The 20616-nt window shown below is 43.1% G+C and overlaps 1 protein-coding gene across 5 annotated transcripts in view; it reads left to right on the top strand.

The window, feature by feature from the left end:
• Positions 1 to 891: 891 nt before the first annotated feature.
• LOC139562673 (disks large homolog 5-like) overlaps positions 892 to 20616 on the top strand; it is a 105391-nt gene continuing 85666 nt past the window's right edge. For all 5 annotated transcript variants that reach the window (XM_071380563.1, XM_071380561.1, XM_071380562.1 and 2 more), the window contains exon 1: positions 892 to 1654. In XM_071380563.1, coding sequence (XP_071236664.1) covers positions 1354 to 1654 — 301 coding nt within the window. In that variant the 5' untranslated portion in view covers positions 892 to 1353. The remainder of the gene's footprint in view (positions 1655 to 20616) is intronic.

Genomic DNA, 20616 nt, shown 5'->3' with positions numbered 1-20616 from the left:
ATTGCCCTCAGAACAGCCTCAATTTGTTGGTGCATGGACTCTACAAGGTGTCGAAAACATTCCACAGGGATGCTGGCCTATGTTGACTCCAATGCTTCCCACAGTTGTGTCAAGTTGGCTGGATGTCCTTTGGGTGGTGGACCATTCTTGATACGCACGTGAAACTCAAACCTGTGTGCCTGGCGCCTACTACCATACCCCGTTCAAAGGCACTTAAATATTTTGTCTTGCCCATTCACCCTCTGAATGGCACACATACACAGTCCATATGTCTCAAGGCTTAAAAATATATTTTTAACCTGTCTCCTCCCCTTCATCTACACTGATTGAAGTGAATGTAACAGGTGACATCCATAAGGGATCATAGCTTTTTCACCTGGATTCACCTGGTTAGTCTATGTCATGGAAAGAGCAGGTGTTCCTAATGTTTTGTGCGCTGTGTGTATTGCTATGTAATTAAACATATTTTTTTCACAACAAAACCATATGAATTAATATATTCAACGATTTTAATTAATCTAAACATATTAATTTATATTCATATAAACATAATAAAACATCTCTTTAGTTTACATTTTTAAATTTTAATGTCACGTGCACAAGTACAGTGAAAATCTCCTCTTCATCTCACCAAAATGGATAAATGTTGGATACCAAAAATGTTTTAATTGGCTACAACAATGTTTGCTGAGTTGGTTGTCATTACTGCCTCTTCTACAATGTATTTATGCTACAATGTATGTATCACAGCAACATTTTTATGCATTTTTCTTTTCCGCCTAGGTTTTCAGAACGTACGCCCATTGAAAAATCAGGTGTGTCTTGGTGTAAGACCCGCCCCGATTTACTTTACATGGCATTGTATGGGAATTTGATTGACAGCAAGCAGCAGCTGCTGAACAGCCCAGACATTGCGCAGGATACAGTATAGCTGGGGAACGGCGAGAGAGTTACGGTAGTTTTCCTCGCACTTGAGGTGGTATAGTGCATGAAATAAATGACTCTTTGGAAAAAGCTCATGTGTTAGGGCAGGGTTTTGTCGGAATAACGCAAAAATGGATGAAGTTGCCAAACGTAAGTAACCTGGGAAAATGTATGGCTGTTTAGTGCAGTCAACAGTAGGCAACAAATATGGCTTCGTGTGCCTTTTCCTATTTGTTATAAAAAATTGCTGTCCCATGCCATTAGATGTCATGGCTGTTCTGCTGAATTCATACAAGTGACAATTAGGAAGTTAGTTCCTTGTTCGCTTATCGGGCAGGGGGGTCATTTTGGAGAAATAAAGCCAAGGATACGTTAGCTAACCAGTCTGCTAACGTTAGCTAGTTAGCTACCGAACTAAAGCGAACGGCAATGGAGCCAAAGCACAAAGAGTTGTTAGACCAATGCCACCAAAACTTGCTGGACTCAATAACTGACGCAGACCGGCTGATAGAGTTGCTGATAATCTCCGGTACTCTAAGCCAGCTCGACCGCTTCGAACTGGACCAAAACTGCTCTTCCAGCGCGGAGAAAGTGGACCAGCTTTTGAAGATGCTTGTGAACAAGGAAAGCGACCATTTCCTCGAACTGTGTGTGGCCTTGGAGAAGACGTACCCTGAGCTGTATTCTGCACTCTTTACTAACGGCGGTGGACCCGTTGACCATTCGTCTGGTAAGATACCATGCACGCATGCAACACTTTTGCACATCAAAACGTATGACGCATTCTTGCTACATTCCTCCACACAACATTAGAGATATTGAAGTGCTACCTATACCCACGTCTCATAGTGCACTTACAGGGTGGTCTGCTGTGCAATACTTCTAAAAGCTATCCTACATAAGATAAAACTGTTTCCTTCCAACCCCAGCCACATGATCCTATGGATCATTGACTAGCTATGTCATTCTCATGTTGACATTAGGGGTGTTGATATTACATTTACATTTAAGTCATTTAGCAGACGCTCTTATCCAGAGCGACTTACAAATTGGAAAGTTCATACATATTCATCCTGGTCCCCCCGTGGGGAATGAACCCACAACCCTGGCGTTGCAAGCGCCATGCTCTACCAACTGAGCCACACGGGACCAGGATATGATATGATATGCAGCATTCAAAGCCATAATACCAGAACTCCAGGTCCTTGTGTGGCCCTTGTGGTTTCTTTCAGGATGGAACTTTTTTGAAGGTGAAATATTGCTGTGGAATGAAAAATGTGATGCTGAAAAGAATGGAACTTTGTTAACATTAAGTTGTTACCAAAGTTTGGTTCTGTTTCAGCATCACGTTGTTCATTCCACAGCAACATTTCACCTTCAAATGATCTCCAGCAGAGACAGAGGCCACAGGCTCTATAACCAAACTCTTATCACTATTTATTATAGTCAGTGTGGACTCTGCTACTGTTTGGCTAGGCAGTAGATGCTAAATGAACACACTTGCCATTCCTCCCTTTTGTATGAGGAGCATGCAATATGTATTCCAGAATAACACTTCAGAGACCACCCATATATAGGTAACAACATATCTTCATTACAGTTGCAATGCACATATAGAGTCACATTCATAGTGGGCATATTATACAATGTATAGGATACAGATGGGGCTATTTCACTGTATTTAGGTATGCTTTTTCCCCCCCATCAAACTATACTGAACGAAGAGGGCAACATGCAACAAATTCATTGATTTTACTGAGTTACAGTTCATATGAGGAAGTAAATTCATTAGGCCCGAATCTATGGATTTCACATGACTGGGAATACAGCTATGCATCTGTAGGTCACATATATCTTAAAAAAAAAAAGTAGAGGCATGGATCAGAACCAGTCAGTATCTGGTGTGACCACCGTTTTGCCTCATGCAGCGCGACACATCTCCTTCACATAGAGTTGATCAGGCTGTTGATTGTGGGCTGTGTAATGTTGTCCCACTGCTCTGCAATGAGGATTAGGGCCTAATGAATTGACTTCTTCATGGATATTGGCCGGAACTGGAACATGTCACACACTTCAATCCAGAGCATCCCAAACATGCTCAATGGGTGACATGTTGGGTGACATGTCTGGTGACAATGCAGGCCATGGAAGAACTGGGACATTTTCAGCTTCCAGGAATTGTGTACAGATCCTTGCATTGGGGCCGTGCATTATCATGCTGAAACATGAGGTGATGGCAGCAGATGAATGGCACGACAATGGGCCTCAGTACCTCGTCACGGTATCTCTATGCATTCAAATTGCCCTGGGTAAAATGCGGGTGTGTTCGTTGTCTGTAGCTTATGCCTGCCCATACCATAACCCCATCGCCAACATGGGGAATTCTGTTCACAACGTTGACATCAGCTAACCGCTCGCCCACACAACGCCATACATGTGGTCTGCGTTTGTGAGGGCTGTGGGACATACTGCCAAATTCTTAAAATGTTTGTTGGAGGCGGCTTATGGTAAAGCAATGAACATACAATGTTCTTGCAACAGCTCTGGTGGACATTCCTGCAGTCAGCATGCCAATTGCACTCCCTCAACTTGAGAAATCTGTGGCATTCTGTTGTGACAAAACTGCAAAATTTAGTGGCCTTGTATTGTCCACAGCACAAGGTTCACCTGTGTATGACCATGCTGTTTAATCAGCTTCCAGATATGCCACACCTGTCAGGTGGATGGATTATCTTGGCAAAGGAGAAATGCTCACTAACAGGGACATAAACACATTTGTGCACAAAATAGAGAAATAAGCTTTTTGTGCGTATGGAACATTTCTGGGGTCTTTTCAGCTCATGAAACATAGGACCAACAGTTTGCATGTTGCATTTATATTTTTGTTCAGTGTAATTCAAGTGTCCTTTTACTTTAGGTTTATTAGGGGAAATGAAATGCAGTAGCCAGTAGGGCTAAATGTGCACGTAATTTCCCAAGTTGTCATCAATATGTAATATCATGTAATTTGCATTTACGTTTAAATACAAGTGCTTCCTGGCTTTTATATTATACGCTCACAGACTGACTTGTTTCCATGGAAATGCTCTCGCGGCTGACGTGCCCTTTCATATCGACCCTAGCATGATGTGCATGCGTATAACTATGCTTATAAATCCATAACATGGTGTCAGTCATATTCTCTATTTTCCATTGTACAGTAGATTGCATGTAGCCAGTACTATACACCCAGTTATTGTCCTACTAGACTAGTGGTCCCCAATTACATTCAGCCGCGAACCCTGTACTAGGGTTGGTGACTTGTACTTGGTGAACCCTGTACTAGACCATTTAGAAAATGTTGCATCTGAATGACAGTCATTCATTCAGCCTGTATGCACTTTCTCAAATGGAGGTTTAAACCAACCGTTCCCAGACAGTTTGAAGGTGGACTACAGTTGACTCTTGATAAATGCACATCGTATATACAGTGAGGGAAAAAAGTATTTGATCCCCTGCTGATTTTGTACGTTTGCCCACTGACAAAGAAATGATCAGTCTATAATTTTAATGGTAGGTTTATTTGAACAGTGAGAGACAGAATATCAACAAAAAAATCCAGAAAAACGCATGTCAAAAATGTTATGAATTGATTTGCATTTTAATGAGGGAAATAAGTATTTGACCCCTCTGCAAAACATGACTTAGTACTTGGTGGCAAAACCCTTGTTGGCAATCACAGAGGTCAGACGTTTCTTGTAGTTGGCCACCAGGTTTGCACACATCTCAGGAGGGTTTTTGTCCCACTCCTCTTTGCAGATCTTCTTCAAGTCATTAAGGTTTCGAGGCTGACGTTTGGCAACTCGAACCTTCAGCTCCCTCCACAGATTTTCTATGGGATTAAGGTCTGGAGACTGGCTAGGCCACTCCAGGACCTTAATGTGCTTCTTCTTGAGCCACTCCTTTGTTGCCTTGGCCATGTGTTTTGGGTCATTGTCATGCTGGAATACCCATCCACGACCCATTTTCAATACCCTGGCTGAGGGAAGGAGGTTTTCACCCAAGATTTGACGGTACATGGCCCCGTCCATCGTCCCTTTGATGCGGTGAAGTTGTCCTGTCCCTTTAGCAGAAAAACACCCCCAAAGCATAATGTTTCCACCTCCATGTTTGACGGTGGGGATGGTTTCTTGGGGTCATAGGCAGCATTCCTCCTCCTCCAAACACGGCAAGTTGGGTTGATGCCAAAGAACTCCATTTTGGTCTCATCTGACCACAACACGTTCACCCAGTTGTCCTCTGAATCATTCAGATGTTCATTGGCAAACTTCAGACGGGCATGTATATGTGCTTTCTTGAGCAGGGGGACCTTGCGGGCGCTGCAGGATTTCAGTCCTTCACGGCATAGTGTGTTACCAATTGTTTTCTTGATGACTATGGTCCCAGCTGCCTTGAGATCATTGACAAGATCCTCCTGTGTAGTTCTGGGCTGATTCCTCACCGTTCTCATGATCATTGCAACTCCACGAGGTGAGATCTTGCATGGAGCCCCAGGCTGAGGGAGATTGACAGTTCTTTTGTGTTTCTTCCATTTGCGAATAATCACAGAAACTGTTGTCACCTTCTCACCAAGCTGCTTGGCGATGGTCTTGTAGCCCATTCCAGCCTTGTGTAGGTCTACAATCTTGTCCCTGACATCCTTGGAGAGCTCTTTGGTCTTGGCCATGGTGGAGAGTTTGGAATCTGATTGATTGATTGCTTCTGTGGACAGGTATCTTTTATACAGGTAAGAAACTGAGATTAGGAGCACTCCCTTTAAGAGTGTGCTCCTAATCTCCGTTCGTTACCTGTATAAAAGACACCTGGGAGCCAGAAATCTTTTTTGATTGAGAAGGGGTCAAATACTTATTTCCCTCATTAAAATACAAATCAATTTATAACATTTTTGACATGCATTTTTCTGGATATTTTTGTTGTTATTCTGTCTCTCACTGTTCAAATAAACCTACCATTAAAATTATAGACTGATAATTTCTTTGTCAGTGGGCAAACGTACAAAATCAGCAGGGGATCAAATACTTTTTTCCCTCACTGTATGCATTAGGGATGTGCGTCTTTCCCTTTCAAGAGGATACGTATCTAGATACACTACCGTTCAAACATTTGGGGACAAAAAGCAAAAAAAGTGTCCATTTAAATAACATCAAATTGATCAGAAATACAGTGTAGACATTGTTAATGTTGTAAATGACTATTGTAGCTGAAAACGGCAGATTCTTTAATGGAATATCAACATAGGCGTGCAGAGGCCCATTATCAGCAACCAACACTCCTGTGTTCCAATGGCACGTTGTGTTAGCTAATCCAAGTTTATCATTTTAAAAGGCTAATTGATCATTAGAAAACCCTTTTGCAATTATGTTAGCACAGCTGAAAACTGTTGTTCTGATTAAAGAAGCAATAAAACTGGCCTTCTTTAGACTAGCTGAGTATCTGCAGCATCAGCATTTGTAGGTTCGATTACAGGCTCAAAATAACTTTCTTCTGAAACTCGTCAGTCTTCTTGTTCTGAGAAATGAAGGCTATTCCATGTGAGAAATTGCCAAGAAACTGAAGATCTCGTACAACGCTGTGTACTACTCCCTTCACAGAACAGCGCAAACTGGCTCTAACCAGAATAGAAAGAGTGGGAGGCCCTGGTGCACAACTGAGCAAGAGGGCAAGCACATTAGTGTGTCTAGTTTGAGAAACAGACGCCTCAAGTCCTCAACTGGCAGCTTCATTAAATAGTACACGCAAAACACCAGTCTCAACATCAACAGTGAAGAGGCGACTCCGGGATGCTGGCCTTCTAGGCAGAGTTGCAAAGAAAAAGCCATATCGCAGACTGGCCAATAAAAAGGATTAAGATGGGCAAAAGAACACAGACACTGGACAGAGGAACTCTGCCTAGAAGGCCAGCATCCCGGAGTCGCCTCTTCACTGTTGACGTTGAGACAGGTGTTTTACGCATACTATTTAATGTGCAAGATCAGGAACAGGCCGCCTACCTTGCATTGGTCAGCGCTCAAACATGGGCACAGTGACGTTACCCTGTGTATCTGAAAATGACCATATACAGTTGAAGTCAGAAGTTTACATACACCTTAGCCAAATACATTTAAACTCAGTTTTTCACTCATTTAATCCTAGTAAAAATTCCCTGTCTTAGGTCAGTTAGGATCACCACTTTATTTTAAGAATGTGAAATGTCAGAATAATAGTAGAGAATGATTTATTTCAGCTTTTATTTATTTTATCACATTCCCAGTGGGTTAGAAGTTTACATACACTCAATTAGTAGTTGGTAGCATTGCCTTCAAATTGTTTAACTTGGGTCAAACGTTTCGGGTAGCCTTCCACTAGCTTCCCACAATAAGTTGGGTGAATTTTGGCCCATTCCTCCTCACAGAGCTGGTGTAACTGAGTCAGGTTTGTAGGCCTCCTTGCTCGCACACACTTTTTCAGTTCTTCCCACATTTTTTTTATAGGATTGAGGTCAGGGCTTTGTGATGGCCACTCCAATACCTTGACTTTGTTGTCCTTAAGCCATTTTGCCACAACTTTGGAAGTATGGTTGGGGTCATTGTCCATTTGGAAGACCCATTTGCAACCAAGCTTTAACTTCCTGACTGATGTCTTGAGATGTTGCTTCAATATATCCACATCCCTTTCCTTCCTCATCATGATGCCATCTATTTTGTGAAGTGCACCAGTCCCTCCGGCAGCAAAGCACCACCACAACATGATGCTGCCACCCCCGTGCTTCACGGTTGGGATGGTGTTCTTTGGATTGCAAGCCTCCCACCTTTTCCTCCAAACATAACGATGGTCATTATGGCCAAACCGTTCTATTTTTGTTTCATCAGACATTTCACCAAAAAGTGCGATCTTTGTCCCCATGTGCAGTTGCAAACCGTAGACTGGCTTTTTTTATGGTGGTTTTAGAACAGTGGCTTCTTCCTTGCTGAGCAGCCTTTCATGTTGTGTCGATATGGGACTTGTTTTACTGTGGATATAGATACTTTTGTACCTGTTTCCTCCAGCATCTTCACAAGGTCCTTTGCTGTTGTTCTGGGATTGATGCACTTTTCGCACCAAAGTACGTTCATCTCTAGGAGACAGAACGCGTCTCCTTCCTGAGCGGTATGACGGCTGCGTGGTCCCATGGTGTTTATACTTGCGTACTATTGTTTGTACAGATGAACACGGTACCTTCAGGCGTTTGGAAATTGCTAACAAGGATGAACCAGACTTGTGGAGATCTACAATATTTTTTCTGAGGTCTTAGCTGATTTCTTTTGATTTTCCCATGATGTCAAGCAAAGAGCCACTGGGTTTGAAGGAAGGCCTTGAAATGCATCCACAGGTACACCTCCAATTGACTCAAATGATGTCAATTAGCCTATCAGAAGCTTCTAAAGCCATGACATCATTCTCTGGAATTTTCCAAGCTGTTTAAAGGCACAGTCAATTTAGTGAATGTAACCTTCTGACCCACTGGAATTGTGATACAGTGAATTATAAGTGAAATAATCTGTCTGTAAACAATTGTTGGAAAAATGACTTGCGTCATTCACAAAGTAGATGTCCTAACCGACTTGCCAAAACTATAGTTTGTTAACAAGAAATTTGTGGAGTGGTTGAAAAACGAGTTTATGATTCCAACCCAAGTGTATGTAAACTTCCGACTTCAACTGTAGGTCTACTCATTGTTTTGACTACCAAAACTATTGCTAATGGTGAACCTGAACCATCGAAATAGTGCGCACTTTGCCAAGGCTATTAATATTCCCTAGGGTTGTTAGGCATGCAAAATCTCTTGTAGATCAATGACTTACAACACAGTTCCATGCTTAGTTTGGTACTGAAGGAGAGGGTGCATCAGTTGTCACAAAAGATGAGGTATTTTCGGAAGAATTGGTGTTTCTTAACGTTTGATTCGGTTTTCCAGACCTATGCATGCCCCATTTGGATTGGTTTAGGGTCCGCAGTCCAATGCTGTTTTATCATTAAACATTTGAATCGGGGACCAATGTGTCTGTGAATTGTTACATTCCTAGTATGCCTGCATACACACTTTAGTGCATACTCCCTTTTTAGTGTATTGCAATTCACCAGTATCAAAATGCACTGTTTTGAATGGTTGGTGATACCATGCTTCATTTAGTCAGTGGCTGTGTGGAGACGGGGAGCAAGGCGGAGAGGGAGATGTTTACTTATGGGCCCTTCCCAACAATGCAGAGAGGGGGAAAAAATAATTATAACACATGGAATGAGTAACTATAACTCATCACACAGGTGTGTTTCACTCACTGAACCATCTCTGTTAAACTTGCGACATTGGCAATTTGCACATTGCCACCTTGGTGTTTAATGCTGTAGACGAGAGGAGCAGCAGCAGGGCTGTACGTATGGAACTTCGACTGCGTCCCCCAAGGCACCATATTCCATTACGTAGTGCACTACTTTTGGCCAAAGCCCTATGGGCCCTAGTCAGAAGTAGTGCACTAATATGGGCCCTAGTCAGAAGTGGTGCACTGCATAGAGGATATGGTTGCATGTAGTACGCAGTCGGAGTGGGTCCATGGCGGTTATTCACCAGAGCACTCTACTCTGCCTGTTGTAAGGTGTCTCTGTGAGATGTGTATTATCATGCCTCCAATGCCCTCTCTATTAACTCCTGCCTCAGCGCACACACACAGGGAGAGCTGTAGTCGAGGTATTTTTGAATTATTTTCATTATCTTAAGTGCAGCGATTCAGGCTGACGCGATTACTGCGTTTAACCAGGCAGGGCTGGTGAGAGAACGGAGACGAGCCTCCTAGTTGCTTCAGGCAGAGAAGGAAAGGGAGCGTAGAGAGGAGACAACTCGTGTGTGTGATAGCAACCTGCTCTCAAGTCATCCTCTCATTCGCATTTCCTCACTGGCAGACTCTCTCCTCCTTTCACTGAGACACACACACACACAGTGCATGCATCATACACTGTACAAACACACACAAGACACACCCCTTTGACTTCAAGGCACACACACACTTGCAAGCACGTAGACCGTGGAGGAAGAGCAGCGCTTTGGTTCTCCCTTCTCCAACCTTCCCAATATGGCTGCTGTGGGAAACCCAGAGAAATGTACCTTCATTTGATGCACCATTAGCCTAATTGGTTCTCAGATTATGAAAAGCTATAATAAAAGTTCAAATGCAGGCATGTCACATTGTGCAAAATGCAGGGCCCTAATGCAACATTTTGTTTATTATGGTTATTCTTTCAATGGGATTTTAAAAATATCAATCCTTCAAAACTGCCAATATGAGAGTTGTATTTTGTCAATTAGAGAATATATAGCCTAAGTAGACCACCGGTATCTTTGCCTTGTATAATAAACTATGCTATAGCATTTCAAGCTGATTTCATTCATACACATATGGTGCAATAGGGCTAATCAAAACCAATTTCATGGCTTCTAGTCCCCTGCAGTGCTTTGTGGAGAGACTTCTCCCAGTCCCCTGCAGTGCTTTGTGGAGAGACTTCTCCCAGTCCCCTGCAGTGCTTTGTGGAGAGACTTCTCCCAGTCCCCTGCAGTGCTTTGTGGAGAGACTTCTCCCAGTCCCCTGCAGTGCTTTGTGGAGAGACTTCTCCCAGTCCCCTGCAGTGCTTTGTGGAGAGACTTCTCCCAGTCCCCTGCAGTGCTTTGTGGAGAGACTTCTCCCAGTCCCCTGCAGTGCTTTGTGGAGAGACTTCTCCCAGTCCCCTGCAGTGCTTTGTGGAGAGACTTCTCCCAGTCCCCTGCAGTGCTTTGGTGTTTCACCTATAGAGTAGTTCTACCTGTATAGGCCTCTCTCCTGACTGACTGAGACATTGATTTAAACAGACACAAAGAGGAATGTGTTATGCGCTGCTCCCTGACAGGAGCTCTCTCTGTGTATTGAAGATGGACCATTGCCTCTGGGCGACTGTGCTACACCTCAACTCGGCTCAGGTGTGTGCAGTGTACTCTGAAAACACCTCTGTTTTTACGCTCTACTGATTTGTGGTGAGCTGAGAGGCAGTCGTTACGAGAAGGCCTCTCTTTCTGTCTTCTAGCTATCTCACCCACCCTCCCCGTTTCTCTCTTTCTATGCCCTTATCGCTCTTTTGTTTTAGTCTCTTCCTCAGACTTGGCATCTGTTTTGAAGTGTAGCAGGCCCAAAGTTCCCAATCAGCAGCTTGCTGTTCTCTGTGTGTGTACACGGACTAGGACAGGACCTGTGGGTCTGTCTGCCTGTCGACTAGTGTCCCACTCCCAGCAGCACATAAACCATGGGGACACAATGAGTTATGTCCTGACACTTTGTTACTGCTACTCACTACTACCAACCCAGTGCTCTTATCTCTCTCCTGGGATCTGACTACTGTAGCGCCAAGCTACAACCGCTCTCTTTCTCTCCCAGCATGTCTCTAGATTAGGCCATCAATCCATCCATCGTACACCCAGCCTGTCTGCTGGATATGATGTAATTTCATAGGCCTTATGTTATACTACATGTCACTGGGCATTTTGTTATTGTCTATTGTACTGCCGTGGTGTATCCACTCCAGCATAACGGGTTACAACTAGGGGTGTGAAGTTGGGGTCCATAACGTTAAGAAAAATCCATAACCAATTTTTCCCCCACAATTTAAATCACAGTGCAGTTATCACAGTTAGTGATGTACCGATATGACATTTTTGGCCGATACCGTTAACCAATATTTAACATTTTAGCTGCCTTTTAAGCATTCTAGTACAGTTTAATAGTTAACACACACACATGGACACAGCGTTCTAAGTCACTGCATCTCAGTGCAAGAGGCGTCACTACAGTCCCTGGTTCGAATCCAGGCTGTATCACATCCGGCCATGAATAAGGCGGCGCACAATTGGCACAGCGTTGTCCGGGTTTGGCCGGTGTAGGCCGTCATTGTAAATAAGAATTTGTTCTTAACGGACTTGCCTAGTTAAATAAAGGTTACACACACACACACCACACTGACCAAAAAGTTATTTTGTTGGCATTTACGTATGTCCCCATTACCAGTAAAACATAATCAAAACCTATTTCTTTCACTTACTTCCTGTTCTGTTTTGATGTTCATTTGTTCAGTCGTTTCATTCTCAACCAGGGTTTCTCATACTATGGAACGCCTTTTGGGTCTTTGCGTGTCAAATAAGCTTGTTGACCAATCTGGACCTGAATATGACTGTACATCACATTATAATTTAACACGTTCATACATTTTTTTAGTAGTTATTACACATTGATTACACCAGCACTCGTATTTCATATGTCACAACGATTGATCAATGATGCTGGTAAATTTGTCAGTGCTGGTCATAAATAAAAGCTAGCTAGCTCATGGATGCAAACAATGTTCTTCCCCATAAACATAGCAAAAAGACATCTGTTTCAGTAGCTATAGTTTGCTAGCTAACTCGATAGCTAGGTGTCATAATCTAAAATAATCGTAATATATATGACAGTTCTTTGATTAATGGTGGTTGGCCCCATCTATGTGAAGAAAGCCACAATAAAGATTAGCCACAATAGTGGACTTCGGTTAGCCTTCAAAATTAAACTACTATGTCATTGACAGTAATGCAAATGAATACAAATAGTAGAATTATGCCATAATTGAATAGATCATGCTAAATGAGGTTGGAATGTTATATAAAATCAACAAAAGACAATTTTGTTAATTTGACAAACCTGAACTCACACTGGATGTATTATATTTTACAATTGTGTTGGGGGCATAGTTATTTCACTGAACAGCCTTACCTATGGATTGTGGATCAATGACATTATTGTCGTAGCTCTTATTGTGGGACTCTGAAACAACTGTGAATTGAGCCACATTTATTGTCAACCTATGTGTATTGAACACTATTCGAGGAAAAACAATACCGTGTGGATGTTTTGAAGTCTGATAACTCTGAGGAGGACGTTGGGAAACATTTTATTGAGTAGACTGATACCCCATTTCATTGATCCCAAATCCTTAGGTAAAGCTGTACAGGACAATATGAATGTCAATACACACAATAGGCTGACTGGGGAGGTGATTTCACACAGTCACGGTCCCGCGATAAGAGCTACAATGCTAATATTTGCATAAACTCTTCACAGTTGTGTTCTGTGGGTGTCACCGAGTAGCCTGATACCCCATTTCATTGCTTCACATTCCAACCTTGTTTAACATTATCTAGTATAAATATGGCATGATAACATCACTTTGTAACCATCTGCATCACTTTCAAATAGGTACTTTTATTTTGAAGGCAAACTGAAAATACCACTACTGTGCCAAATCCTTATTGTGGCTAGCTTCACAACATAACCCTGTCCGGTCGAGCCTCACTACTGTAGACAGATTAAGTTAGCTGGCTGCTTATAACGTTAGCTTTTGGCAACAGGGTTAAGTAGCTGGCTAGCTATTTATTTTCATGAAATGATCAACTTTAATAAGCGAACAACAAGTGGCTACCTAGCTAATACTTACTCACAAGGATTCCTAAATCATTGCTGAGAATAATGAAAATGACTGCAGGTTCTACTGGTCATTGTTTTCAGGCTGGTTGTATTGGTGCTGGCTAGGTACCGAGCTAAAGCTAGCTACCGGTCCAGCAAGCTAGCTACCGGTCGACGTTGCGGTCAAGCAAATAATGCTTTATTACCAACGTAGTATTGTAAACACATCGTTCGTGGTCGGTGTTTGCAGACTTTTTTTTTACAGCTTTGACAGTGCTACTGATAGTAGTGGTGGTGCTTGGCTTGCACATGCAAATTCAGAACACACAACATTCTATAATAGAACTGTTATTTGACGTGTCAAAATTAAAGATGATTTAACACATCAAATTGTTTTTTGACACGTGAAGACCAAACTGCGTTCCAAAATATGTCGTGAAGCTAATAGCACTGACGCTATTACTGTGTAACTCCGGTAGGGCAACGTGTACCGGTGCTCGTCCAGTCGGGCGAAAGCCAACATCATCCACAACAGAGGACGGTTGATTGTCAAGGGCAAAATTTGTGAGGCATGCCAGACAATTAAAACATGGCGAGATGCAGATTACGTTGCGTATGTGCACAGTTCTGCCTGCCCCTCCTTTCTCGCCCTGGCCTGCCTGCCCCTCCTCGCTCTCTCGCTGTCCTGCCTGCCCCTCCTCGCTCTCTCGCTGTCCTGCCTGCCCCTCCTCGCTCTCTCGCTGTCCTGCCTGCCCCTCCTCGCTCTCTCGCTGTCCTGCCTGCCCCTCCTCGCTCTCTCGCTGTCCTGCCTGCCCCTCCTCGCTCTCTCGCTGTCCTGCCTGCCCCTCCTCGCTCTCTCGCTGTCCTGCCTGCCCCTCCTCGCTCTCTCGCTGTCCTGCCTGCCCCTCCTCGCTCTCTCGCTGTCCTGCCTCTGCCCCTCCTCGCTCTCGCGCTGTCCTGCCTCTGCCCCTCCTCGCTCTCGCGCTGTCCTGCCTCTGCCCCTCCTCGCTCTCGCGCTGTCCTGCCTCTGCCCCTCCTCGCTCTCGCGCTGTCCTGCCTCTGCCCCTCCTCGCTCTCTCTTCCTGGCTTTGTCCTGCCTGCCCCTCCTCGCTCTCGCGCTGTCCTGCCTGCCCCTCCTCGCTCTCGCGCTGTCCTGCCTGCCCCTCCTCGCTCTCTCTCCCTCGCACTGGCCTGCTCTTTCTTTTTGCTAATGACGGGGCCAGTCTTTCGAGCACACCGGGTAGGCTACTCTTCGTTGCAGAGTGGGTTTGGGTGTTTTTGTCTCATAATATGAAATGACAGTAGGCTACTGATTCTAGCCTGTATCAATTCTCCTCTTCACAATGCTGGAGGAAACAGGTACAAAAGTATCTATATCCACAGTAAAACAAGTCCTATATCGACATAACCTGAAAGGCCGCTAAGCAAGGAAGAAGCCACTGCTCCAAAACCGCCATAAAAAAGCCAGACTACGGTTTGCAACTGCACATGGGGACAAAGATCATACTTTTTGGATAAATGTCCTCTGGTCTGATGAAACAAAAATAGAACTGTTTGGCCATAATGACCATCGTTATGTTTGGAGGAAAAAGGGGGAGGCTTGCAAGCCGAAGAACACCATCCCAACGGTGAAGCACGGGGGTGGCAGCATCATGTTGTGGAGGTGCTTTGCTGCAAGAAGGACTTGTGCACTTCACAAAATAGATGGCATCATGAGGACGGGACATTGTGGATATATTGACGCAACATCTCAAGACATCAGTCAGGATGTTAAATCTTGGGTCTTCCAAATGGACAATGACCTCAAGCATACTTACAAGTTGTGGCAAATGGCTTAAGGTCAACAAAGTAAAGTTATTGGAGTGGCCATCACAAAGCCCTGACCTCAGTCCTATAGAAAATTTGTGGGCAGAACTGAAAAAGCGTGTGCGAGCAAGGAGGCCCACAAACCTGACTCAGTTACCCCAGCTCTGTCAGGAGGAATGGGCCAAAATTCAACCACCTTATTGTGGGAAGCTTCTGGAAGGCTACCCGAAACGTTTGACCCAAGTTAAACAATTTAAAGGCAATGCTACCAAATACTAATTGAGTGTATATAAACTTCTGACCCACTGGGAATGTGATGAAAGAAATAAAAGCTGGAATAAATCATTCTCTCTCCTATTATTCTGACATTTCACATTCTAAAAATAAAGTGGTGACCCTAACTGACCTAAAACAGGGAATTGTTACTCGGATTAAATGTCAGGAATTGTGAAAAACTGAGTTTAAATGTATTTGGCTAAGGTGTATGTAAAATTCCGACTTCAACTGTAGATACCCAGCGTCCGACAGAGCTGCAGGAGTTGTGACCCATTTATGTTGGTTATGTTGTCTTAGTTGTGTCAAGGGGGGCTTATTGGGGAGGGAAGCTGTCACATCCAGGTAGGTGGTTGTCCCCCTGTGTGCTGAGGTTGTCGGGTTCTTGTTCAGTTCTGGCATTTAGGTCGCTATAAACTAGTACAGTACATGTCCCTGGGCCTGGAACTGGTTGATCTCCCCCTCTAGGATGGAGAAGCTGTCATCGTTAAAGCATGGCGATTCTATTGGGGGGATATAGGTACCACACGAGGATGTTTTTCTCTGTTAAGATCGTTTCATTATGAATTTCTAGCGAGATGTAAAATGTTCCTCTCTATCATCTACCCCCCCCCTCTCTTTCTCTGTCATCTACCCCCCCCTCTCTCATCCACCTCCCCTCTTCTCTGTCTTCTACCCCCCCCTCTCTCTACCCCCCCCCCTCTCTCTATCTACCCCCCCTCTCGCTCTGTCTTCTACCCCCCCCCCCCTCTCTCTGTGGTCTACCGTCCGTCCGTCACCTTCTCTGTCACTATTCCAATGCAGTCTCTGATGCATGACCAAAGGCCTGTGTTTCCCGCTACTTTGTTATGTCATGATAAGATGTAGTCTAGACAGGGTGTGTATTAACATTTACCTACCTTGTTCATAAAGGAGCGACGGTGTTCTGCTCTCTGAGATAACTCAAGATTATTCAATGTACAGATATAATCTGATCACAGTATATTACACAACTGCATGCCCAAGACAAGCTATAGCCTAATGATGACTGTAAGCTTGCCAAGTGGTCACAGCATTCTGCTGGTTTCCCTGTCTCCCTGGTCTCTCCCAGTCTCCCAATACTGATTGGCTGGAGAATTCACACACCTGGAGAAATTAGTCCCTTGTCAAAAGCCATCGGTGATGTAATCAACAGGACTGTGGCCCCAGGGGACTCGAGCAATGCACCTCCGCTATCGAGATTTATGAGTTGCTATCATAGTTGTTTTTTTAACTTTGTCTCACTTATGTTGACTTCTAGTATTCTTCAGGGTTAAAGCACCACTAGCTTGGCTGATAATAGGCTGTGTGTTCGCTGTAATGCAAGTAGGGGCATTACTGGACCAGCTAGACTGCTGCTGTTCAGCATTTCTGCTAGAGGGACAGCAAGCAGCTCATTTACCCCAGCCTAGTCCCAGATCTATACTTGGTCATTTTTATGCTAAATGCCAGCGACCATATGAGTTGGCTGTATAGCACTTGAGAGTAGAGGTCGACCGATTATGATTTTTCAACGCCGATACCTATTATTGGAGGACCAAAAAAAGCCGGTACCAATTAAATCGGCAATTTTTCATTTTTTTTTGTGCTAATGACAATTACAACAATACTGAATGAACACTTATTTTAACTTAATATAATACATCAATAAAATCAATTTAGCCTCAAATAAATAATGAAACATGATCAATTTGGTTTAAATAATGCAAAAACAAAGTGTTGGAGAAGAAAGTAGAAGTGCAATATGTGCCATGTAAGAAAGCTAACGTTTAAGTTCCTTGCTCAGAACATGAGAACATATGAAAGCTGGTGGTTCCTTTTAACAGGAGTCTTCAATATTCCCAGGTAAGAAGTTTTAGGTTGTAGTTATTATAGGACTATTTCTCTCTCTACGATTTATATTTCATATACCTTTGACTATTGGATGTTCTTATAGGCACTTTAGTATTGCCAGTGTAACAGTATAGCTTCCGTCCCTCTCCTCGCTCGTACCTGGGCTCGAACCAGGAACACATCGACAACAGCCACCCTCGAAACAGCGTTACCCATGCAGAGCAAGGGGAACAACCACTCCAAGTCTCAGAGCGAGTGACGTTTGAAACGCTATTAGCGCGCACCCCGCTAACTAGCTAGCCATTTCACATTGGTTACACCAGCCTAATCTCTGGAGTTGATAGGCTTGAAGTCATAAACAGCGCAATGCTTGAAGCACAGCGACGAGCTGCTGGCAAAACGCACAAAAGTGCTGTTTGAATGAATGCTTACGAGCCTGCTGGTGCCTACCATCGCTCAGTCAGACTGCTCTATCAAATCATAGACTTAATTATAACACAACACACAGAAATACGAGCCTTAGGTCATTAATATGGTCGAATCCGGAAACTATCATCTTGAAAACAAAACGTTTATTCTTTCAGTGAAATATGGAACCGTTCCGTATTTTATCTAACGGGTGGCATCCATAAGTCTAAATATTCCTGTTACATTGCACAACCTTCAATGTTATGTCATAATTACGTAAAATCCTGGCAAATTAGGCGGCCCAAACTGTTGCATATACCCTGACTCTGCGTGCAATGAACGCAAGAGAAGTGACACAATTTCACCTGGTTAATATTGCCTGCTAACCTGGATTTCTTTTAGCAAAATATGCAGGTTTAAAAATATATACTTCTGTGTATTGATTTTAAGAAAGGCATTGATGTTTATGGTTAGGTACAGTCGTGCAACGATTGTGCTTTTTTCACAAATGTGCTTTTGTTAAATATTCCCCCGTTTGGCGAAGTTGGCTGTCTTTGTTAGGAATAAAATAAAGTCTTCACAGAGTTCGCAACGAGCCAGATTAGCAGGCAATATTAACTAAATATGTAGGTTTAAAAATATGTACTTGTGTATTGATTTAAAAAAAGGCATTGATGTTTATGGTTAGGTACACATTGAAGCAACGACAGTCCTTTTTCGCAAATACGCACCGCATCGATTATATGCAATGCATGACACGCTAGATAAACTAGTAATATCATCAACCATGTGTATTTAACTAGTGATTATGATTGATTGTTTTTTATAAGATAAGTTTAATGCTAGCTAACAACTTACCTTGGCTTCTTACTGCATTCACGTAACAGGCAGTCTCCTCGTGGAGTGCAATGTAATCAGGTGGTTAGAGCGTTGGACTAGTTAACTGTAAGGTTGCAAGATTGAATCCCCGAGCTGACAAGGTAAAAATCTGTTATTCTGCCCCTGAACAAGGTTAACCCACTGTTCCTAAGCCGTCATCGAAAATAAGAATTTGTTCTTAACTGACTTGCCTAGTTAAATAAAGGTAAAATAAAAAATACATAAATAAAATAAAGGGAACACTTGTGTAATGAGTGATACAATTTATATTGAAAACGTGGGGTGTTTACCTTTTATTTTGGCAGTTACCTGTAGCAGCAGGCTACATGGAAAATTTAAATGGCTTGAGTAGCACAAAAGAGAATATAACATTACAGATAAAGTTCTGAATGACACAATTTCATGTGTACAACATCTAAAGACCTGCATCACTTTACTGAGAGCTTTGCCATTTCTAAAATTATGTTTGGAGGTGTTTTTGGCTATTTTGTTATTTTGGGGGCCCCCATACTACACAATGAGGATGAGGAAGTGATTTGCTGTTTTGGGGTAACTATCGAAAACATGTGAAATCACAAAGGTGTCTGGACCCTTCTATAACATGCCATTTACAATACAAATTGATTTGGTTGTAAACAAAAAAATAACTTCTCCTTTTAATTGCAGTCTTATGCCTGCTTGAAGTGTGACAGAGGCACATCTCAGTTGATCACAATATACCCATTAGACTATATATAACCAGCTATTGTATATCTGTTTGTCTTAATACTCAGAGGAACACTAAACGGTATGTCTATTATGTACTATGGCAAACATTCTAACTGATTCTTAAAGATGACAACAGCAAGGGCTGCTCATTCAGTCTGTACTGAAGTAAAAATTCCAAAGTGGAACACTGAGAATGATGACATTCTAAGAACTCACTCCGCAAAGGGTTAAACTCATATGTTTACGTGGCCCCTTAAAGGCAGTCACTCTGTTGCTGCAGCTAGAGCGGTGATGTCCAGCAGCATGACCTTGTATAGCTCCCTCTATGGCTTCCTCTACATGAAAAGGTAGCCTAGTGGTTAAGAGCATTGGGCCAGTAACCGAAAGGTCACTGGTTCAAATCTCCAAGCCGACTAGGTAAAATCTGTCTGTGCCCTTGAGCAAGGCACTTAACCCTAATTGCTCCTGTAAGTTGTTCTGGATAAGAGCATCTGCTAAATGACTAAAACGTATAAATATCAAATGAAATCTCCCTGGGCGTAAAGGAGTCGGCATGCTTCAGGTCGGCTAGGCGAACCAAACTAGTGTGCTCGCATACTCCCTTAAAAGACCATCGCTTGAAAAACAAGAATAAAGCAGCAAAAATGTCCATTTTGAGATGCCGTTGCCAGTATGTACTTCAAAATGAATCTAAGAACTCAAATCAGTCATTAGTTTCAGCCTTTTGTCAAGGAGCTCTTAATCATGCAATTTTACATCTAACTAAGATGTTTTGTCCAGTATTTCTCAATCGAAAAAATGTGCTTGAAAACGAGTCGTCTCTCGTTGAATGACGACAGACTTTATTGAAGAATCCCTACTGTTGACCAATCACCAACGAAGGGGAGTAGACTTCAGGTACCGACTTTGGCTTGCCTTGAGAAAATGTTGTGCCCGAACAGCCGAAAAAACCTTTACCGAAGTCCAAAACAAACAAAAACGTCACAATGTCATAATATATGCATGACCTTTTTTGGAACTGTTTCTGCTGGGAAGCATGCAGGCGCCTTGAGCAGTGTGTAGCACTATGCAAATAGGGCATCATTGTCCTGAGTGCTGTCTCCATGTGCTGCTTGACTTAGAATGTGATTTTCTCCTTTCTAACTGTGACACTCTGCTTGACTAGCAGGGCCATACAGGAAATATACATCAAAGCATTGTACTAGTTGCATGGAGAGCGAGAGGGGACATGAATAAATTTGAGTTAAAATCATAAGTA

This window comes from Salvelinus alpinus, chromosome 32 (genome assembly GCF_045679555.1).
Source record: "Salvelinus alpinus chromosome 32, SLU_Salpinus.1, whole genome shotgun sequence".
NCBI lineage: Eukaryota > Metazoa > Chordata > Actinopteri > Salmoniformes > Salmonidae > Salvelinus > Salvelinus alpinus.
The sequence above is the reverse complement of the archived record's forward strand: the minus strand, read 5'-3'. Positions and strand labels throughout refer to the sequence as shown.